The 18,916-nt window shown below is 46.8% G+C and overlaps 1 protein-coding gene across 1 annotated transcript in view; it reads left to right on the top strand.

Annotated features, from left to right (window-relative positions):
• FTO (FTO alpha-ketoglutarate dependent dioxygenase) overlaps window positions 1-18,713 on the top strand; it is a 380,905-nt gene extending 362,192 nt beyond the window's left edge. The window contains exon 9 of the mRNA XM_087420248.1: window positions 18,407-18,713. Coding sequence (XP_087276374.1) covers window positions 18,407-18,557 — 151 coding nt within the window. The 3' untranslated portion in view covers window positions 18,558-18,713. The remainder of the gene's footprint in view (window positions 1-18,406) is intronic.
• Window positions 18,714-18,916: the final 203 nt, after the last annotated feature.

The raw sequence follows: 18,916 nt of genomic DNA, 5'->3' as shown, positions 1-18,916 counted from the left end.
CATACATGCCTCTTGATCAATGGAATGATCTGTCAGAAGCCATTAAAGCCCCTATTAGCTTGAATGCATTCAAAGCTAAACTATTGGATCATTTAAGGGCTGCAATGATTGTTTTTAATATACTGTACATTGATTTCTCCCTGTGAGCAGCAACATAAGTTTGAGACTAACTGTGTATGACTAAGGCTTCACGTGCTGTCTCCAGTCCTCTGCGAGCGGCATGGTTTCACTTCGCCCAGAAATGTCTGTGTATCGTTTTTAAAGACAGGCAGACCCTGGTAGATTTCCCAAGGTTTAGACTGGGTTGGGTTGTTTTTTTTCCCGAGCGTTCTCCCATTTCTTTGTGCCCGTTAAGTGAGCTGTGCGTGCAGAGTGGGAGAGGCATCCCTGCCAAAGACCTCAACGGAGAGGCGGGGAGGGGGGAGATTTTCTGAAAGCATGAAGCCCCAGCTGAGGCCAGAATGGAAGTGGCTTTGACAGCCTTGGGCCAGCAGAACTCTGCGCCCAGCACAAAGCAACCGAAATGTGGCTGCGTCGGCGTCCTCGCTGGGGCACAGCTTGTCGGGCTGAAGGTAGAAGAGCCGGTGAGGGAGCCAGCCAAGGGCCAGGCCCGCCTTGGGCTGCCGTATTGCCAGCTCTTGGTAGTGTTGACTCTCCTCAGCCTTAGCCCAAGTGGATGCTTCTAACAAACATTCATTGATTCCTTTCTAAATACCCTACTCTGTGCGAGGACCACGCAGTCCCTGTCCTAAAAGTCCTCTTTTTAATCAGCATTTCTAGTCTCAGCCTCTTGCTCTTTTTTTTTTTTTTTTTTTTGCTGAGGAAGATTCACCCTGAGCTAACATCCTTTGCCAATCTTCCTGTTTTTTTTTTTTTGCTTGAGGAAGATTAGCCCTGAGCTAACATCTGGGCCAATCTTCCTCTATTGTGTATGTGGGTCGCTGCCACAGCATGGCTTGATGAACGGTATGTAGGTCCACACCTGGGATCCAAACCTGCGAACCTGGGCCACTGAAGAGGAACGCACAAACTTAACCACTAGGCCATGGGGCTGGCACCAGCATCTTGCTCATTTTAATACAGAGCCTGAGAATAAGACAGCAGTTTGGCCAAAGAAGCAACAGTTACCACATTTTCAAAGCATGTCTCTCAAAGAGAAGTTTTTATATATTGTACCCATTGTACAGATGGGGCGATTAAAGCCCAGATGGGAGAAGTTATTTAAGGTGAATTAGAGAAATTGGATTTCAAGTTTCTGGTATGTATTGAGATCTGGGAAGAATATGAACATTCTTAAACCCACCTCCCAAAAAACCTGAAGTGTGTTGAAGAAGAAGATGGTTCCAGATTGCTTACAAGAACAGCCTTTACCTTCAATTCCAGCACAGAAGGAGAAATTTTGTTAGTCTAGAAAACAGTTTGTGTGCCATTAATTCTTTCTCTCTTGGGCCACAAAGTTTGGGTGATTTTAACTACCCAGACAAGCCATTGGAATTTCCGGTGCAGGATATTAAAACCAAAGAGGCCAAGACTGATCATCCCAAGCACCGACAGGTCAAGCAAAAGTCACAATGGTAAAATCTAGAGCAGGAGTCAGCAAATTACAGCCCACAGCCAGCTCTGGCCCACCGCCTGTTTTTATAAATAAAGTTTTATTGGAACACAGCCACGCTCATTTGTTTACGTGTTATCCACGGCTCTTCGCAGCCCCACGGTGGGCTGGAACAGTTGCCACACAGACCACAGGGCCCACGAAGCCTAGAAGATTTGCTCTCTGGCCCTTTACAGAAAAGGTTTGCCGACCCCTAGCCTAGCTCAGAGGATCTCTGGGTCACCTGCAGTCGTGCGTGGGAAGTGATCAGTGTCTTGTCTAGTACTTAGTAATTGCTCGACACGTTAAATGATGAAGATAAATCTTATTGTGGGGTCCCAACCAAAACACTCAGGCCATGACCACTCCCTAGACAGCAACAGGGAAGAAAGCATCCAAGGGCAACACTGCTAAGGGGCAAAATAGAATCAGGAGGGAAACCGCAGGCTCTGCCTGAGTTAAGTGATGCAGTGAGGGGACCGCGGAAGCCATCCCCAGAAGGTGGAGACCCCTCCCTGGCTGTCAGTTTCAGGCCTCCTGTCTCAGCAGAGGGCGGGTCTGCAGCGGCGGGAGCTGCAGCCTGAGGTTCCCCGCAGAACTGCTGAGCAGACCGGCGAGGCATCTTTCCGGAGCGCTCCTGAGCCTTCGCTCCTGTGACAGGGCTGAGATCATTCTAGTGCCTCATTAGGAGAGGTGGTGAGCTGGTCTGCGATTTTTTTTCCAGAGGGGTCTGTGCTCTCTCCTTACAGGGCTGACTAATGTGTCATTGTAAAGGGTCAGTAAGACACGCCTGCTGCTTATTCTGTGGTTGACTCGTTACCCAGAAGCCTCTGGCTGTTCGTGTTTCTATTAAGGAATTCCAAATTGCTCATTTATGTTCAGATGTTATAATGGTAACAGAGTTGCAAAGGGAGGCTGGCTGTCCAGTGATTTATTCTGCATCCTGGGTGTGCTGTTCAGTTCTTCTCGCCTCCTGAAAGTCTCTACACTTTGCCTCTATGGTCCAGGGTGCTCAGGTCCTCACTGCCGTGCTGCCTCTCGTGCCACCCGAGTCCTTGAGTCACTTGTAAGTCACTCTGTGTTGATCATTTTCGTTTGTTCTATCACCAGAGTGTTTATGAATACAATTTTACTTGTCAAATTTGGTTTCCATATTGAACCATAAAATACTAAAGAGCAGAGCTCACAAGACGAAACCTTTACTTCCACTTTAGCACATTCCGTAGGACTCAGAATAACACTTCAGATCCCCACGTCATTTAATATTTTATTAGCTATCAATCCAGCTAACTTTTAAGTGACACATAATAGGTGCTCGATAAACACTTGTTGGCTGTTTGCTAGAATGAACTTAATCTAGCATCCCCATCCCCTGCTGTAAAATCTCCCCCAGGGCCCCTTCCGCTAGGATTTTCTGGCCACAGCTCACAAGGCTATTTGTAATCTATCCCCAATCTCTCTCCAACTTCACCTCCCAAAAAGTGCTGCTCACCTTTGTTCCAGCCACACCCAATTTTGCACCACGTCCTGAGTCCTTTCCTGGTTCTCAGTCTTAGGTGAGTTGGTCATGATCGTGACGGAACTTAGCAGCAGGTGAGAGGATAAAGCTGGGAATGGGTGGAGCTGGGGGAATGCGGTGGGCAAAGTGAGTGTCCCAAGGAGGCGTTTGATCAAGGGGGCACTGATATGACAGCGAGGCGTCTGAGCTGGTGGTTGGGGCGTGGCAGCAGGCGTGTACAGGAGGTCTTGGTTCTTCTAGGATCAAATGGGCAGAGGAAGCACCCCAAGGAAGAAGTGGGCAAGGCCTCCGTGTGGGGTCAGGGCCCAACCAAGCCGCGTGGCATCCAGTATAGGGATCCCGGCCCAGCCCAGCTCCAGAAAGCAAAATTGCGGAAGACAAACTGCCTTGGGCAATGGAGGTTGAGGGAAGACCAAGAGCTCGGCGCACCTGGACTCGGGGCCCTGGGCTTGGGCTGGCAACACTAATTCCAGACCCCACTGGCCTGGGGTCCTAAGGCTCCTGAGACAGTGGTGCCACATCATAAATATTTAACCCAAGCATTCAATGAAATGTGCTCAGCAAACACACAAACAAAAGGGCAAAACAGCATAGTGATTCCATCCCCAAATCGTACTCGGCAAGCGCGCAGCCCGGAGGAGGGGGCATTGGGAGACCAGCGTCTCTGTTCCCTCGTTCGGGAAGTTACCACGTGGCTTCGAAACACAAGCCAGGTACTTCACCTGGTGCTCAACCGAAACACCACAATCTGTTCCAGCTCTGGAGGAAAACTGTCCAGACATCTCACCAGAGAGGACAGACAGGCGGCAAATAAGCCCATGAAAAGGTGGTCGACATCCTTAGCCGTTGGGGAATGCAGATTAAAACCTATGGGAATGGCTACAATCTTAAAAGTAGCGATAACCCCACATGCGGCCAGCATGCAGGGACACTGGGTCACTCCTGCATCACTGGTGGGAATGTAAAATGACACAGCTATTCAGAAAAATGGTTTGGCGGTTTCTTATAAAATTAAACATGCAATTACCACACGACCCACCAGTTATACTCTTGACCATCTGTCTGTGAAAAATGAAACCTATATTCACATGAAACCTGTGCTTGAATGCTCATAGCAGATTTATTCCTAACAGCCTGATACAGTAACAGACTTCAATGGGTGAATAGTTAAATGTCGGTACATCCATAGCCTGGAATACTACGAAGCAATAAAAAAAGGAATAAACTATCGATGCACACAACTTCGATGGATCTCAAGGGAATTATGCTGAGCAAAAAAATCCCATGTCAAATGGTTATATGCTGTAAGTGTGTGTAAATAAATGATTCCATTTCTTATATAACCTTCTCGAACTAACAAAAGCATAGAGCTGGAGAACAGATTAGCAGTTGCCAGAGGTTAGGAATGGGAAGACCTGGCTGTCAAGGGGCAGTGCAAGGAGGCTTGGGGGGGTGAAACAGTTCTGTATCTTGATTGTGGGGGTCACATGGATCTATGCATATGATAAAATTTTGTAGAACTGTGTGCACACACTCACACACACACACACAGCATATGTGAGCTCTGTGGACTGCAGCAATGTCAGTTTCCTGGGTTTGATACTGTGTTACAGTTACACAAGGCATTTGTATCCAGGGAAAGTGACTGAAGAATACAGAAGACCTCCCTGGACATTTTTTTTTTGCCACTTCCCGTGAGTCTATAATTATTCCAAAATAAAAAGTTGAAAAAACTGGGTAGGCTGGGCAGAATAAAAGATAGTGTGCCCATTTCCAATGTGGCACCTCCCTCTCTCAAGAGTAGATGTCACTGTACATGATTTCAGGCACGGACTCCTCATAGGATGAGCAGCACGAAGCTGGCTCCACTTGTACCTTAGGGCACACCCATCCCGGGAACCGACTTCCCTCGGGCTTTGCTGCCGTGTCCTCATGAGTCCCGCCGGAAGGAGACCCATCTCCCCATTCCCTGGGATGAGACTCTCAGACAAGGTCACAGGGACCAAACGTATTTGGGAGGCACTGGCCCCGGCTGTGCCCCTAAGCATCCTTTGAAACCCGTGGGTAGAAACAGTAGCTACCACACAAGCCAGGCGCTGTTCTACGTGCTCCACGTTACTGTCTTACAAAACTCTCACAGCAACTCCGTGTGGTGGTTGCCGTTTTTATTTCCATTTTCCAGGTGAGGACATTTAGGCCTAGAGAGCTAAGTAACTTGCCCAGATCACACAGCTAGGAGCCGGCAGAGAAGGGCTCCAAACCCAGCCTTCACCCCGGTCCCTCCCAGCTTGCCCTTAGCACTGTATTCAGTTCCATCCAGGTTGCTGGTTCCATCAGAGAAAATACCAGATCTGGAAAAGACAGGAGACAGAGTCACTTCCAGCCACTGCCACTGCAGAGCAACACGCTACAGCAGAGTGGTGAATCCCTACGCTTTGGGGAAAATCTCACCCAGATTCTATTCTCAGAATCCTCTTCTATTCTTTCTCAGACCCTGCTATTAAATGGGCTGCTAACAGCACCCAGGGCATAGAGTTGTCTGAGGGTTAAGAAGAGAGAGAAAGTACACAGAGCTCTCAGCACAGTGCCGGACTCGTAGTCATTGCTCAAAAAAGAGAGACCTAGCATTTTGAGTGAGAAACTTTGCTCTTTGGTGCTGGGTGGTGACTTGGGGAGGGGACAGCTTCTTCATGAGCATTATTGTATAAAAGAGCAATTTCTGATCCCTGATGAAAAACAAAGGCGCCATCTCAAGAATCCCGTGGTTGGAAAGCAGCCCGTGCCCTTTGTAGCCTGGAGGCGGTCTAAGGACCCTATCCCTTCTGAAGGGACCCGAGTTGGGAACTGCTTTCAAGTGTCACGTCTGTGTGAAGGGGGATCTGGGGTAGACCACCTGCAAAGGTGGCAGGGAGGCTAAGGCAAACCGATTATTAAACTATTCTAGAAGCTACCATGGTAGGGTTTTGAAGTAAAATTGATGGATAACACCACCTCCCCCAAATTTTAAAAGAACGTTTAAAAATTTTTGTTCAGCTTCATAGAAAACTGGAGGAAACTTTTATTTTTGCTGTCACCTCTCTGATCTCATCTTCTATGAACCTCTCTACCTCCACTCCCACCTCTTGCCATCTCTCTCTGCACCATTCACTCTGGTTCCCTACACCAATACTTACTCACCACAGGGCCTTTGCACTTGCTCTTTCCTCTGCCAGAACTCTCTTCTCCCAGATATCCACTCAGCTCTCTCATCTCCTTTAGGTCCTCCCTCAAGTGTCACCTTCAAGTAAGGCCTTTTCTGACTACCTTTTACAAAATCAAAATAATATTTTTTAATAACACCTTTACTGAGATATAATTCACATCCCATAACCAAGATAACAGTTTTAAGATTGATGTTAATCTTTACCACATCTAATTTTTTTGGGGGGGGGGTAGGAAGATTGGCCTTGAGCTAATATCTGTGCCCATTCTCCTTTATTTTGTATATAGGTCACTGCCACAGCATGGCCTGATGAGTGGTGCATAAGTCCGAACCTGGGATTCAAACTGGTGAACCCCAGGCCACCAAAGCGGAGCACCCGAACTTAACCTCTACGCCACCACAGTGGCCCCTACCACATCTAATTTTATGGACCATATTGTGTGGATTCTATAAGGCATTTTTTTTTTTTTTTCAGCTTTTACATCTCTGGCGTCAGGATGCATCTTACAATCATGGCAAGTCACAGTTTAATTGGCAGTGTTTTATTTTTTCTTTCTTAGTGATACACAAAATAATGATGTACCTTATAATCAAGGGCATCTTTGAATCGATGAAATATGGTATCAAAAATGTCCATCACCATTCATTCTAAAGAGCTCACAGTACGAGTGTCAGCTGGACTGTTGATAAAGATGTAAAGCACATTGTTAAACTGCAATAAAAAGAGGTTCCATTTGGGGTTAGATACCATTATCGGGTGGGGGCCATCGAGTCTGCGGTTGGTTCTAAGTTCATCTGTGCTGGAGGGTGGGAAATGTTTTTGTTTATTTATGATTCTTGCTGTTCTTTCTAGAATCTTTTCTTTGTCTCCTCTCCTGTTTCTCCTTCTCCAATGCTTGCTGGGGGATTTCTTTTCTTTTGAGAATGTTAAAAACAATAATAATGAAAAACCTTCACTGTGACTCAGTCTTTGAAAACTGACATCAAGGTGAACGTGGAAATTCGGGGCTTGCCAGGCTGCCACGGGCAGTTTGCATTTAAACAAGTTGTGACTTTGATTTAAGAATTCGACTGGATGGGTAATATGTCCAGAGCAGGAGATGATGTATATACTGTTTCCATCAGAAATATCAAGTCGTATGTGTGATGTGTTTATTTCTCTGACTGGTTATGTATTTCATAAATAACGTGTTTCAGTGGGTATTATTTTCATTTTGGTGTTTAATACCTCCACAATATGTCTCAGATTTGGGGTTGAGTGACACCTCATAAATTATGAGTTGTTATTAGCTGCTTTCTCGTTGCATCTTAATTATGAGGCTGAAAAGAGAGGGCAGACTTTTATAAGCATTCATATTTTTTGTTTACAAGGCTTTTACTGACGTCTAATAAATTTAATTACCTCTAATAAGAAGAGGAAATGAAGTTCTATTTAGCAAATTCATAGCTTTGAAATGCATCTTGTAGCTTTTATGAGCATGGCAAGCTCCAGGAAGGTGAAAGCCGTTTAAGGAGCTGTTGCTGGGTTAAACTAACTGCAAAACTGTTAAATTATTTTTGTTTCCATTTTATTGCTTAACCTCCAGGGTAAACTTCAGGCTACCTGATAAAGCAGCCACTCAGGAACTCTAAACTCTACACGCTTTACCCCACAGGGCCAAGCAGGCTCCTGTATTAAAGGGACATTTCTCAAACATAATTTTAAATTTGGAAATTGATTGTGTCTTGACCTACTTATTTCCAAGAGCTGTTCATTCCCGACTCCTTTGTTTTGCTCGTATTATAAATCTATTGTTCCTTCAGGAGGGCTCCCAGCTGCTCAGGGGGTGGAGGGAGGAATCAATGCAGCAAAGAGGGCTCACTCCGCCAGCACCGCTATCATCCGAATCAAATCCACAATTAACTGGACTCAGGCTGCAGAGAGGATGCCCCGTGATCTCCGATCAGCCACTTCCTCCAGAGGGTGGAACATAGAGAAGGCTGTCTGCTGGCTTATGAAGACTGTGTTTAGGGGAAGAGGGATCCTATAAAATATTTAAAGCCTTATTTTATAGGGCATCAGACAGTTAATTTGGATTTATTTTTTGGTCAGGTATCTTCCCAAATAACACTATTTAAGCATCTAGATTATCATTTATTATAGTATATTGGCAGATAGACCCTTGGAAAAACCACACCACTTAGTAATAACTCTTTCTTTTGTTGGTCTTTCTTCAAAACCTAAAAACAATCCAGGCGTTAACAGGAAGGCTTTGTGAAAGAGTAATTGTCTCTTAAATGCGTCCTCGGGCCTGGAGCACCTCATCTTGAGTGGAGACTGGAGGGAAGGAGATGAGGATGGGTGTCCACAGGAGTAACATGAAGGTGTAACGATAGGAATTGGGAAGGTTTACGTCTGAAAGCCTCCATTTTCTCTGTGAAGGAGCGGGCAGCCATTTGCTGAGGGCAGCAATAGGGGAGGACATTGGTAGAAAGTACTTCATCACGGAGAAGGTTTTGATTCAGGCAAAGTGGAGAGTGTCCAGAAGAATGGTGGTTTGTCAAAGACACCCATATCCAAGTGCTTCTTGTCAACATCGCCACGCTGCACCCTAGGGCAAGCCACCATCTTCTTACGTGGATTGTGGCAATAGCTCGACATAGGCAGGGACGTTTGTCTGTTTTGTTCACTACTTTATCTCTGGCACCTAGAACAGTAGGAGACGTTCAATTAGCACTTCCTGAATAAATGAATGGATGTTGGGGAGCTTGTGTGCAAGGGAATGAAGGTTCCAGAGGACCCGGTAGAATGAACTGAGAGGAGGAAACACAAGAGATGAGAGGATAGAGTGGGAAAGATGAGGGTGAAAGGCATGCTGGGACCTACTGGCCTCAGCGTTCCAGACAGATACAAGGTGTAAGCCTACATGCTACCGCTGTACTAGGGAGCTAGAGATGTAGAGATGTGTTGCCCCAGCTCCACATTTACTCAAGATTCCAAATAGAAGGCTGCCAGGGGCGGTTCTGATACCTCTTCCAGTGGGCAGGAAGGGGACTTGCTGGCTCTGAGAGCTTTCGTCCTCCTGGGTTCCCAATGGATCCTCAGAGCTCGGCTGCCTCCATCATCATATGAAATAGCTGGAGAGTATCTTAGGTGGCAAGAAGTGACTAGAGCCCTGAAGAAACCCTTGTCCAGGTGGTTGAGGGGAGAGGATTGGCTGCCATCAAAGACCATGCACCCTCTGTGGAATTAGGTCTTGGTCACTTGGAGACCGAGCCTTCCCTTGGTGGAACCAAAAACCGTCTGTGTTGTGGCAAGAAGTGACCAGGCCCACAAAGAGGGTCCTGTGCATACAGCAGAGCCTCAAAAAAGGTTTGTGGAATGAAAAAGTGATTAGATGAATGGATGGCTACATGAATGGTTGGAAAGAAGAAGAACATTTTCAATTTCAAAGGGAACGAGGGCATGATTTCCTCTGGACTATTCTACTTACTTCTAAAGTAATCCTTAATGCTGTTTGCCAAAGATTTCTGGCCCTCCACCTTCTGAGAACTTGGTGATACTGACTTCCCAGCCTTAGGTGGAACCACTTGATGAGTTCTGGCCAAAGAGTGTTGAGCAGAAGTGTCATGTGTCATGTCCACGCAAAAGCATTTACTTGCTGGTGCGTGGCCTGTGCTGCTCTGTCAGCCGGAGTCCCTGAATGAGTGGGATGAGCAGAGGCCCCGACAACCCATGATGGATGTATAGCGTGAGTGAGAAACTGGGGGGGAGGGTGCTTGTTACCTAGCAGAATCTAGCCTATCCCAACGGACACAACTTCTGCTCTGATCGGAACTCTGATTGTAACTGTATTCCTAGAGGAAAAGGAAGGGAAGTCTACTTTTCAGCTACTGAATTTCTTTTCTTTCTTTTCAAAAAAACTGAAACATAACATAAAAGAAATTTATCATTTTAACCATTTCTAAGTGTGCTGTTCAGTGGCATTAAGTACATTCACGTAATGTACAAGCATCACTACTATCCATCTCTAGAACTTTCTTATCGTCTCATACTGAAACTTTGTACCTATCAAGCAATAACTCCCTATTCCGCCTCCCCCTGGGCCCTGATAACCACTGTTCTACTTTCTGTCTCTATAAATTCAACGATTCTAAGCATCTCGTAGAAATGGAACCATACAGTATTTGTCTTTTTGTGGCTGGCTTATTTCAGTTAGTGTAATGTCCTCAAGGTTCACCCATGATGTCGCCCATGTCAGAATTTCATTCCTTTTAAGGCTGAATAATATTCCATTGTATGCATATACCACATTTTGTTTATCCGTTTATTCATCAATGGACATTTGAGTTGTTTCCACCTTTTGGCTGCTGTGAATAACGCTGCTACGAACGTGGATGTACAAGTATCTGTTCGAGTCTCTGCCTTCAATTCCTTTGAGTATATACCCGTAAGTGGAATTGCTGGATCGTATGTAATTCTATTTTTAACTTTTTGAGAAACCACCATACTGTTTTCTATAGCAGCTGCACCATTTTACATTCCCACCAGCAGTGCACAGGGGTTCTGATTTCTCCACATTCATGCCAACATGTTATTTTCTGGATTCTTAAAAAATATATATATGTTATAATATACATATATTATCCACCCTAATGGGTGTGACATGATGTCTCTCGGTGGTCCCACTTCCTTCTTGACCCATTCTTTGCCAAGTGGGAGTGAAGCTGTAGTTGTCATTGTCTCTACAGATGGGAGAAATGCGTTCAGTTTGGCTCTAGCTATGAAAGCAGCCCTTAGCAAAATTATGACATGGATGAATTCAGTCTTTTGTACCTATTCTTCCTGTGTCTTGTGCCCCTTCTCCCAGTCCCTCTTCCCCACGAAAGTGTTCATTTACACCAACGAGAGAGAGACCTCCCGGGAGTATTTGCTGTTTAAACACAGTGAGGGTTTCACCCAGAGGAATACACTGCTGATGACACAAGTTCAAAATTCAGTGAGGAAAATGTTTGGGGGTGGGGCACCCCTGAAATTCAATCACACAGACAAGAATGCCTCCCGGAAAGGATGCCCCGTTCCCACAAGCCACATCCTGAATCATGGCTGTGTCTAGTCATTGTGGGGCTGGTTTGTTGACTGTATTTGGAATTAGGCTGTCTTGGATGTGCTCTTTAAATGACAGCATGATTATATGACTTTACCCAGAAATTTCCCTGAGAACACATAAAGCCCAACTATAAAACTCAGCATCTTTATTGGAACTAAGCCTAATAGGACCGAAATGGAGTCCTAACATTCTGAGATGTTCTTAAGGCTCTGCCAAGCGATGGGTTTGTGTGAAATCTCCGAGGACTGCTGTGCGCACTGCGAGGCTGGGGCTCCATGACAGAGACCCAGGCTGAGAATGTCTGCTCAGCCAGGCCCGTCGGATTCCATCTTCAAATGTGACATCCATCGGCTCTAGCAGTGCTCCAGAGGGACAACCACAGTGGCACCGTGGCTCCTTAGCAGGGTGCCTTTGGACCTGGACACTGGGGCTGCTGCTTCCTGCCACCAGTGGGAGGTCCAGGACTTGGGGCTGTGGCCAATGAAACTGGGGCTGCAGGAAGTTTACACTCTCCAGCTCCCGTCATCCATTTGGTCCTAAGAAGCTTGGATGGCTGCTGCTTTCTGCTGGAAAGCCAGCTACAGGAGGCAGCCCTGCCGGAACCACGGTCTGAGAAGCGGAACAGCGTGGGGCTGCCTCCTGCAGCACCGCCAGCACCCAGGATAGGCAGCCCTCTCCACCCCCCTTTTCCTCTAGAGTATCTGTGGGCGATGCCAGGCCATGTATGGACCCCCACTATCACCTGCCCGCCCCCCCCCCCCGCCTCCACTCCACTTCAGATGCCTCTGGCTTTGCTCCTGGGCACCCCCTGAGGTCCCAGCGCCACATCTTCTCCTGTCACAAGAAGAGCCATTGTGGGAAACACACTTTCTTTTAGATCCTGCCCAAAAAGGAAGACAGGTATCCATCCCATAGCTCCTCATAAGAAAGCTGAGACGGCACAGCAATGATGAACAAGAGGTGCTTCAAGGTTGATGATAACTACAGGGACCTCCAGCACCAAAAGGAAAATCTAACCCTGAAACGTGAGTTCTCTCCACCGGAAACCAGCAGTCTTTCCACCCCACGAGGAAGGCTGTACCTGCCACCTCTCTCTTTACCCTCCACCTTGCCACCATATTGCAGGAGCTAGATTTTCTTCCCAGGCAAGAAGTTCCTTCCTAATCCCTCTTTCTCTCCCCACCTCTGGTCCAAAGGCCTCACTGCTGACCCCTTTTAAGAGAAAGTTTTTTAAAAAAAGTGGTAACATCATAATTTTCTGCAGATGAGCCCTGTCCTCTGTGTGACCAGCCTTTGACAGGAAGAAGAGGACGTTTAGCATCTCATCTGAAGCATGTGTCTCTGGATGACTCCGCTCCCCCAGCACAGCGAGGAGGGTCTCTGCATGAATAAACTCGCCCACCAAGTGGTCCCTCCCGAAGTGGGAATTACCCCAAAGAACAATCCCAATGTCCACTCTTGGAACTGCCAAGAATTCAGAAACATTGGGGTCCAGTCTCCAACCACCCTGCTAAGACTTCCTAGTTCTCAACCTACAGAGAGGCCAGTCTCCCCCATAGCTGCAGGGAGACATTAACCTGATTGGATCTTGAAGAACATTTCAATCCACTGTCCGACAGGCATTCATTGAACACCTGCCGAGAGCTCCACCTCCTGCTAGGTCCTGTGGGGAATTCAAGACTCTGGCCTGGACAAACCTTCAGTCAGTTTGAGTGGGAAGAAGGAATATGATGGAAGTGACACAATGTGAGTCATACTCAAAGACTGATTCAGAAAGTGAACTTCGGTAAACAGGAAAAGTGTCGTAAAGCAATAACTTGGAGTTCGTTTGCTCTGGGAATTTTGTTACAGAATCCTGGAGTTCTAGAGCTAGAAGGATCTTGGAAATCAACTGTTTCAATTTCCTCACTCTCACGGAAGGAGGCTGAGATCCAAAATAGTTAAGTGACTTGCCCAAGATCGTACAGCTAGTGAAGTCAAAGCTGGACCTATTGTCTAGGGTTCCTGACTTCTAGACCTTAGTGTGTGTCATGGGCAAAACTGTGTCCTCGGATGATCTCTCTGTGGCTCATGCCTGAGCCTTTAAACGAGACCTAAGGACTCATTCATCTTCCTTGAGCTCACTGGGGCTTGTTTAGCTGGAATCAGAAGGAGCTTCCTTTGCCTTTAAAGACCCAAGTCTGACTCATTCATGACTGGACCACTAGCCTGGGAAGCCAGCAGCATCCTGGCTGATCTGCCCGCTCCATCTCTCTCCCTCAGTCCACCAGCAATCTTCCCCACACCCAGCTCTGGTCAGTGCCGCACTCGGCTCACGCTCTTACAGTGACTCCCTTCGCCTTCTTGGGATCTGCTAAAGTTAGTGGATGCTCCTCTCTCCAGGTTAAGTTTTACCTTAATCTTTGTAATCACTGCCAAAGAGGTTTTTTTTTTATTTGAGACATGATTCACATACCATAAAATTCACCCTCTTAAAGGGTATAAATCAGTGATTTTTAGTAACTCTCAAAGTTATGCAACCGTCACCACTATCTAACTTTAGAACATGTTCATCACCCCTGAGAAAAACCGTACCCGCTAGAAGTCACTCCTTCTCTCCTCTGTTCCCAGCCCCCGGCAACCACTAATCTATCTTCTATCTCTATGGGTTTACCTATCCTGGACATTTTGTATAAATGGAATCATGTAGTATGTAGCATTTTGTGCCTAGCTTCTTTCACTTAGCATAATGTTTTCAAGGTTCATCCATGTTGAAGCATGGATCATGCCTCATTCCTTTTAAGGGCTGAATAATATTCCATTGTATGGATAGATCACATTTTCTTTACTTATTTATTAATTCTTGGATATTTTGGTTGTTTCCACTCTTTGGATCTTATGAATAATGATGCTATGAGCATTTGTGAACAAGTTTTGTGTGGATTTTTATTTCAAGTTCTCTTGCGTATATACCTAGAGTGGAATTTCTGGGTCATATACCAACTTTATATTTAACTTTTTGAGTAACAAACTGTTTTCTAAAGCACTGCATGATTTTACATTCCCATCAGGAGATTGTGAGGGTTCCAATTTCTCCACATTTTCACCAACACTTATCATTGTCCATCTTTTGGATTATAGCTGTTCTGATAGGTGTGAAGTGGTATCTCGTGGTTTTGATTTGCTTTTCCTTAATGGCTAATGGTGTTGAGCATCTTTTCATGTACTTATTCATCATTTGTGTATTGTCTTTGGAAAAATATCTATTCAAATCCTTTGCTCATATTTTGAGTTATTTCTGTTTTCATTGTTGAGTTGTAAGAGTTCTTTATATATTCTAGATACTAGTCCCTTATCAGATATATGATTTGCAAATATTCTCCAGTTCTGTGGGTTGTCTTTCCACCTTCTTAATAGTGTCCTTCAAAGCACAAAAGTTTTAATTTTGGTGAAGTCCAATTTATCTTTCTTTTTCCTTTGGTTGCTCGTGCTTTTGTGTCATATCTGTCCAAAGATTTTTAAGAGCCTCTTTTACTTCCCATGGAAGACAGTGCTGAGCAACATTCAGATGGCAACCGCACATCTCTGTTTTGAGGAGTGATCTTTTTCTGTTTGAGCTGACCAGGGCTCCCGAAATACTCTTGGAGGAGGACACAGAGGGGCTGAACTGTGGGCACAGCTGGGAAACTGCTTCTAGGGGTAGGGTGGGAAGACGTTCAGGGAATAAATTGTGGGCCAGGCTCATATCCAATTACAACTCTCTCTCACCTCATTTGAGAGGAGCAAGCAGTTCATATTTGCTTTAAGACTCTGTAAAAGATGGACTGAAAGCCTTCCTCTGTGGGCTTTTTTGAATCTTCTGCTGGCCTCTTGGCTTCTGGTCAAGGTTTGACTAAGTGACCATTTTCTCCTTCCTGGAGAGCAGGCTGTGGGAGGCAGAGAGCCCCCCTGATCTGCGCTAGCCTCTGCTAATCCTGACGGCTGGGGGCATCTCTTCTGCTCTCTGCAGGGTAGATGGTCTGAGCCATCACAGTCCTCGTGTCTTTGAATGACCAGTTATGGCTTTTGCTCTCTGAAAGGCTGTGATTCTGACAAAGCCCAACTCTGGGCCCTGGTGGGATTCACTCATGAGATACTTGGAGTCCTCATAGGGTCCTTCAGGGACCCAGTCTGTCCCAAAGCAGGAAAGACCCCACAGGAGTCCTGGGCAGGTCTGGCACTCCAGAATTTGGGAGATGCCCATGATCTGGTCAGGGAGGTCCTCTTGCTCTCCTTATGTGACAAAGATCCCTGAAGTCTGATGTGTGGGGTATAAAGTCAGCTTGTCGCTTTCTTCCCGCCTGGCCCGATTCTCTCTGCCAGCTTCCAACCAGCACAGCCGGAGTTCCAGATCTGTAATGGGGATACAGGAAGTAGGCCTTCAAAGAGGGAGCCCTGGTGTTTTCCAAGTGGGGCCTTTGGGTCCACTGCCTCGTGGCTCAGCCAGCATATGCACCATTGAGTAAATCGTAGGGAGAGGGAGGCAAGGCAGGGGTTGGCTGGGAAGGCGCTCAGAATGGAGTTTGAAGGTATGATGAATTCGCCCCCTAATGAGAGGGATCCGTCATGCTCCCAGCCTCACGGCTACATCCCCAGGACAGATCATGCAGTTGAGAAGCGGGAGATCAAACACCCAGCCTCCTTCTCATTTGTGAGGACTTAGAGAAGATGAATCTGATTTGGAGCTCTCCGGGGTCAGTGTTGGGCTTGATGCCTTTTTAGCTGGGAGGCGGAGGGTCTGGAGAGGTTAGCATCCTGTCCCTGAAGCTGTTAACCAGCGAGCTCAGAGGCTCGGGAGGGGGGGTACCACGGCATTAGGGAATGAAGTTCGCCGTCTGACCCCACTGGCTGCGCAGGTTAAGGAGCTGGTGACAACTGATGATTTCTCAAGGGCGTCTTGTTTGCAGATGGCTTTCTAGTGATTTAGACGGGTCGTTAGCAGATCAATACTTTTCTCAGGAGCCTCTGAAATCCCTGGCTGCTTGATGGTTGAGCCTGGGCAGTTATTTCTAAGGAGCAATGTGCCCAATGGTGGGGGAGCCTCCTTGCCATTTGTAGCTGCCATCTGATGGCCTACTATGTGCCACACAGTGCGCTACATGTTTTGTGAATTTGTAGTATGAATTTTTATCATCGTGTAGACGAGTCACCTGAGACTCAGAGCATTAAATGTCTTGACTGCAACCAGATAGGCAACTCGCCCAAGCAGGAGTATTCTCTCTCTGCTTGTGAGCTTATCCAATGTACTCAGCCTTCCTCAGCCTCAGTTTCCTTTTCCGTTAAATGAGATAACACATGCTAAGTCCTTGGCCCTGTGCCTTGCACATAGTCAGCACTCAGTAAATGACAGAGGAGGTGCAGACCCAGGCCTGCCTGGCTTCAAAGTCCGTGTTCTTTTCATAGTATCACAGGTCCCTTGAGACGGGAAGGATGGAGTGTGGTTGGATTTTGAAAATGTGTATATTTTCTTGCAAGATGTGCTGACTGGTAGTGTTTTTTTCTGGTTGCGTGTGACTTGGGAGAGCCCCACAGGCCACTGATCTGGTCAGGATAACACAGTGGTTAAGAGTCCAGGCTGCCTGGGCTCAAATCCCAGGTTCATCACTCACTAGCTGTGTGACCTTGGGCACGTTAGAGAACCATTCTGTGCCTCTGAGATAAAATGGAGATAATAGTAGGCCCTACCTCATAAGTTGCTGAGAATATTAAAGGAGTTAACCATGGAAGTGTTCAAGGAATGTTAGCTTATCATTACCATCGTTTCTGGGGCAGGGAGCGGAGGCACGGCCATTTCTTTTGCCAGATTCTTCATAGGTCAGTGGTTCAGTTCAGCGGGAGATAAGCTCCTGCTTGAGAGCTATGTACTAGACACAGAGAAGAAGTTTCTCATCCCTCTGGGTGTCAGACAAAGCAGCAAGTAAGGAAAGAAGACTAAAGGTCTTTAGACAGAGGAGAGGAGGTGTGAGGTAGAGAGGAGAGCACTGGATGGAGGCAGGAGATCTGGGATCCGAAATCTGGGTTCTTCTCCAGGCCCTGCCATGAGCTAACTAGGGGCAGAGGGGTCCTGGCCGGGAACAAACTCCCTGGAAACTGGTTCCTTCATCCATAAAATGGGAAGATTAACTAAAGTCCATCCATTTATTTCAACATTTATTCAACAAATATTTATCAAGCACCCATGTGCTGGGGACACATGAGAGGAAAAGACGATTGTCCCTTCTCTCATGGAGTTTGTGTTGTAGTCTGGGGTGTGTGTAGGGGGCAGACAGGAAGCAAATAAACCAACAAATGAGATAATTATAAGTTGTGCTGAGAGCCACCCTTGCACTGAAATAGAGAGTTAGGAGAGGTTAGTCAGGGAAGGCCTCTCTGAAGAGGTGACGTTTGTACTGATTCCTGGAGAAGTGGCCTGATCTGGGGAAGAACACTCCACGCAGAGGTCTGGGGACAGCAAAAGAATTGGCATGTTTGAGGAAGAGAAAAGAGGCCCAGGTGGCGGATGTGAGTGGACGTGGCAGAGAGAAGATGAGCTGCAGTGGAAAGCTGTGAGGAGCTTGTGGGTGAGGTGAGGAGTTTGAATTTTCTTGTAAGGACTATGTGAAGTCTTGGAAGGGGATTTAAGCATGGGAGTGGCATCACCTGATTTCCACTGATGGTTGAAAAACGGTCCAGCTGCTGAGTGGAGAAAGGATGGGAGACAAGCAAGGATGCAGACTGGGAGCAGAGTACTGGAGTGGTCCAGGAGCCATGGACGGAGGTGGTGGCAGCAGGGATGGGGAAAAGTGGGTGGATCCAAGACAGAGTCTGATGGTAGAGATGGCAGGACTTGGTGTAGAACGATGTGGAGGCTGAGGGAAAGAAGGCGATCAAGGATGATCCCTCAACTTGGGGCCTGAATTCTTCTGACTTTGCTAAATTATGCTGCAGCAACAAACAGCCCCAGAATCTTGGTAGCTTACAAAACAAAGTTTTTATTTCTCCCTTAGGTCCCACGTCAGCTACAGGTCACTGTGGGTGCTGGTGGAACCTGCTCCACGTGTCTCTTTCATTGCAAGATCCAGCCTGATGGAGCAGCCTCTCTTCTGGATGGACTGGCAGAAAGGAAGAGAACTGGCGGAAACACGCAATGGCTCTTAAAGCTTCTGCCTGCTTCATATCCTCTCACATGCCATTGGCTAAAGCAAGTCACGTGGCCAAGCCCAATGTCAAGGGCAGGGTTGTACACTCCTCCCACAGGACACACTGCAAGTCTCAGGTGGTGAGCAGGACCGAAGAACCTCCCACGGCAGGGGGTGACGGTCGGGGAGCATAACAAAACTTACCAAGGGGCCATTTATTGAGACTGGGGTGGGGGGTGCTGGGAGGAGGTAGGGAGCAGCGAGTTTTGGGGGACAACACTGATAATTGTCCCTGCACCTCTGGTCATCTGAGTTCCCAGCAGAGGCTTCCATCCAACATTAACTGAATGAGTCAGATCTGGACCAGCCTGGGACAGT

This window comes from Ceratotherium simum, chromosome 30 (assembly GCF_057802395.1).
Source record: "Ceratotherium simum simum isolate JZ-2026a chromosome 30, ASM5780239v1, whole genome shotgun sequence".
NCBI classification, from domain to species: domain Eukaryota; kingdom Metazoa; phylum Chordata; class Mammalia; order Perissodactyla; family Rhinocerotidae; genus Ceratotherium; species Ceratotherium simum.
Note: the sequence above shows the minus strand (reverse complement) of the source record. Positions and strands in the feature narration are given on the sequence as shown.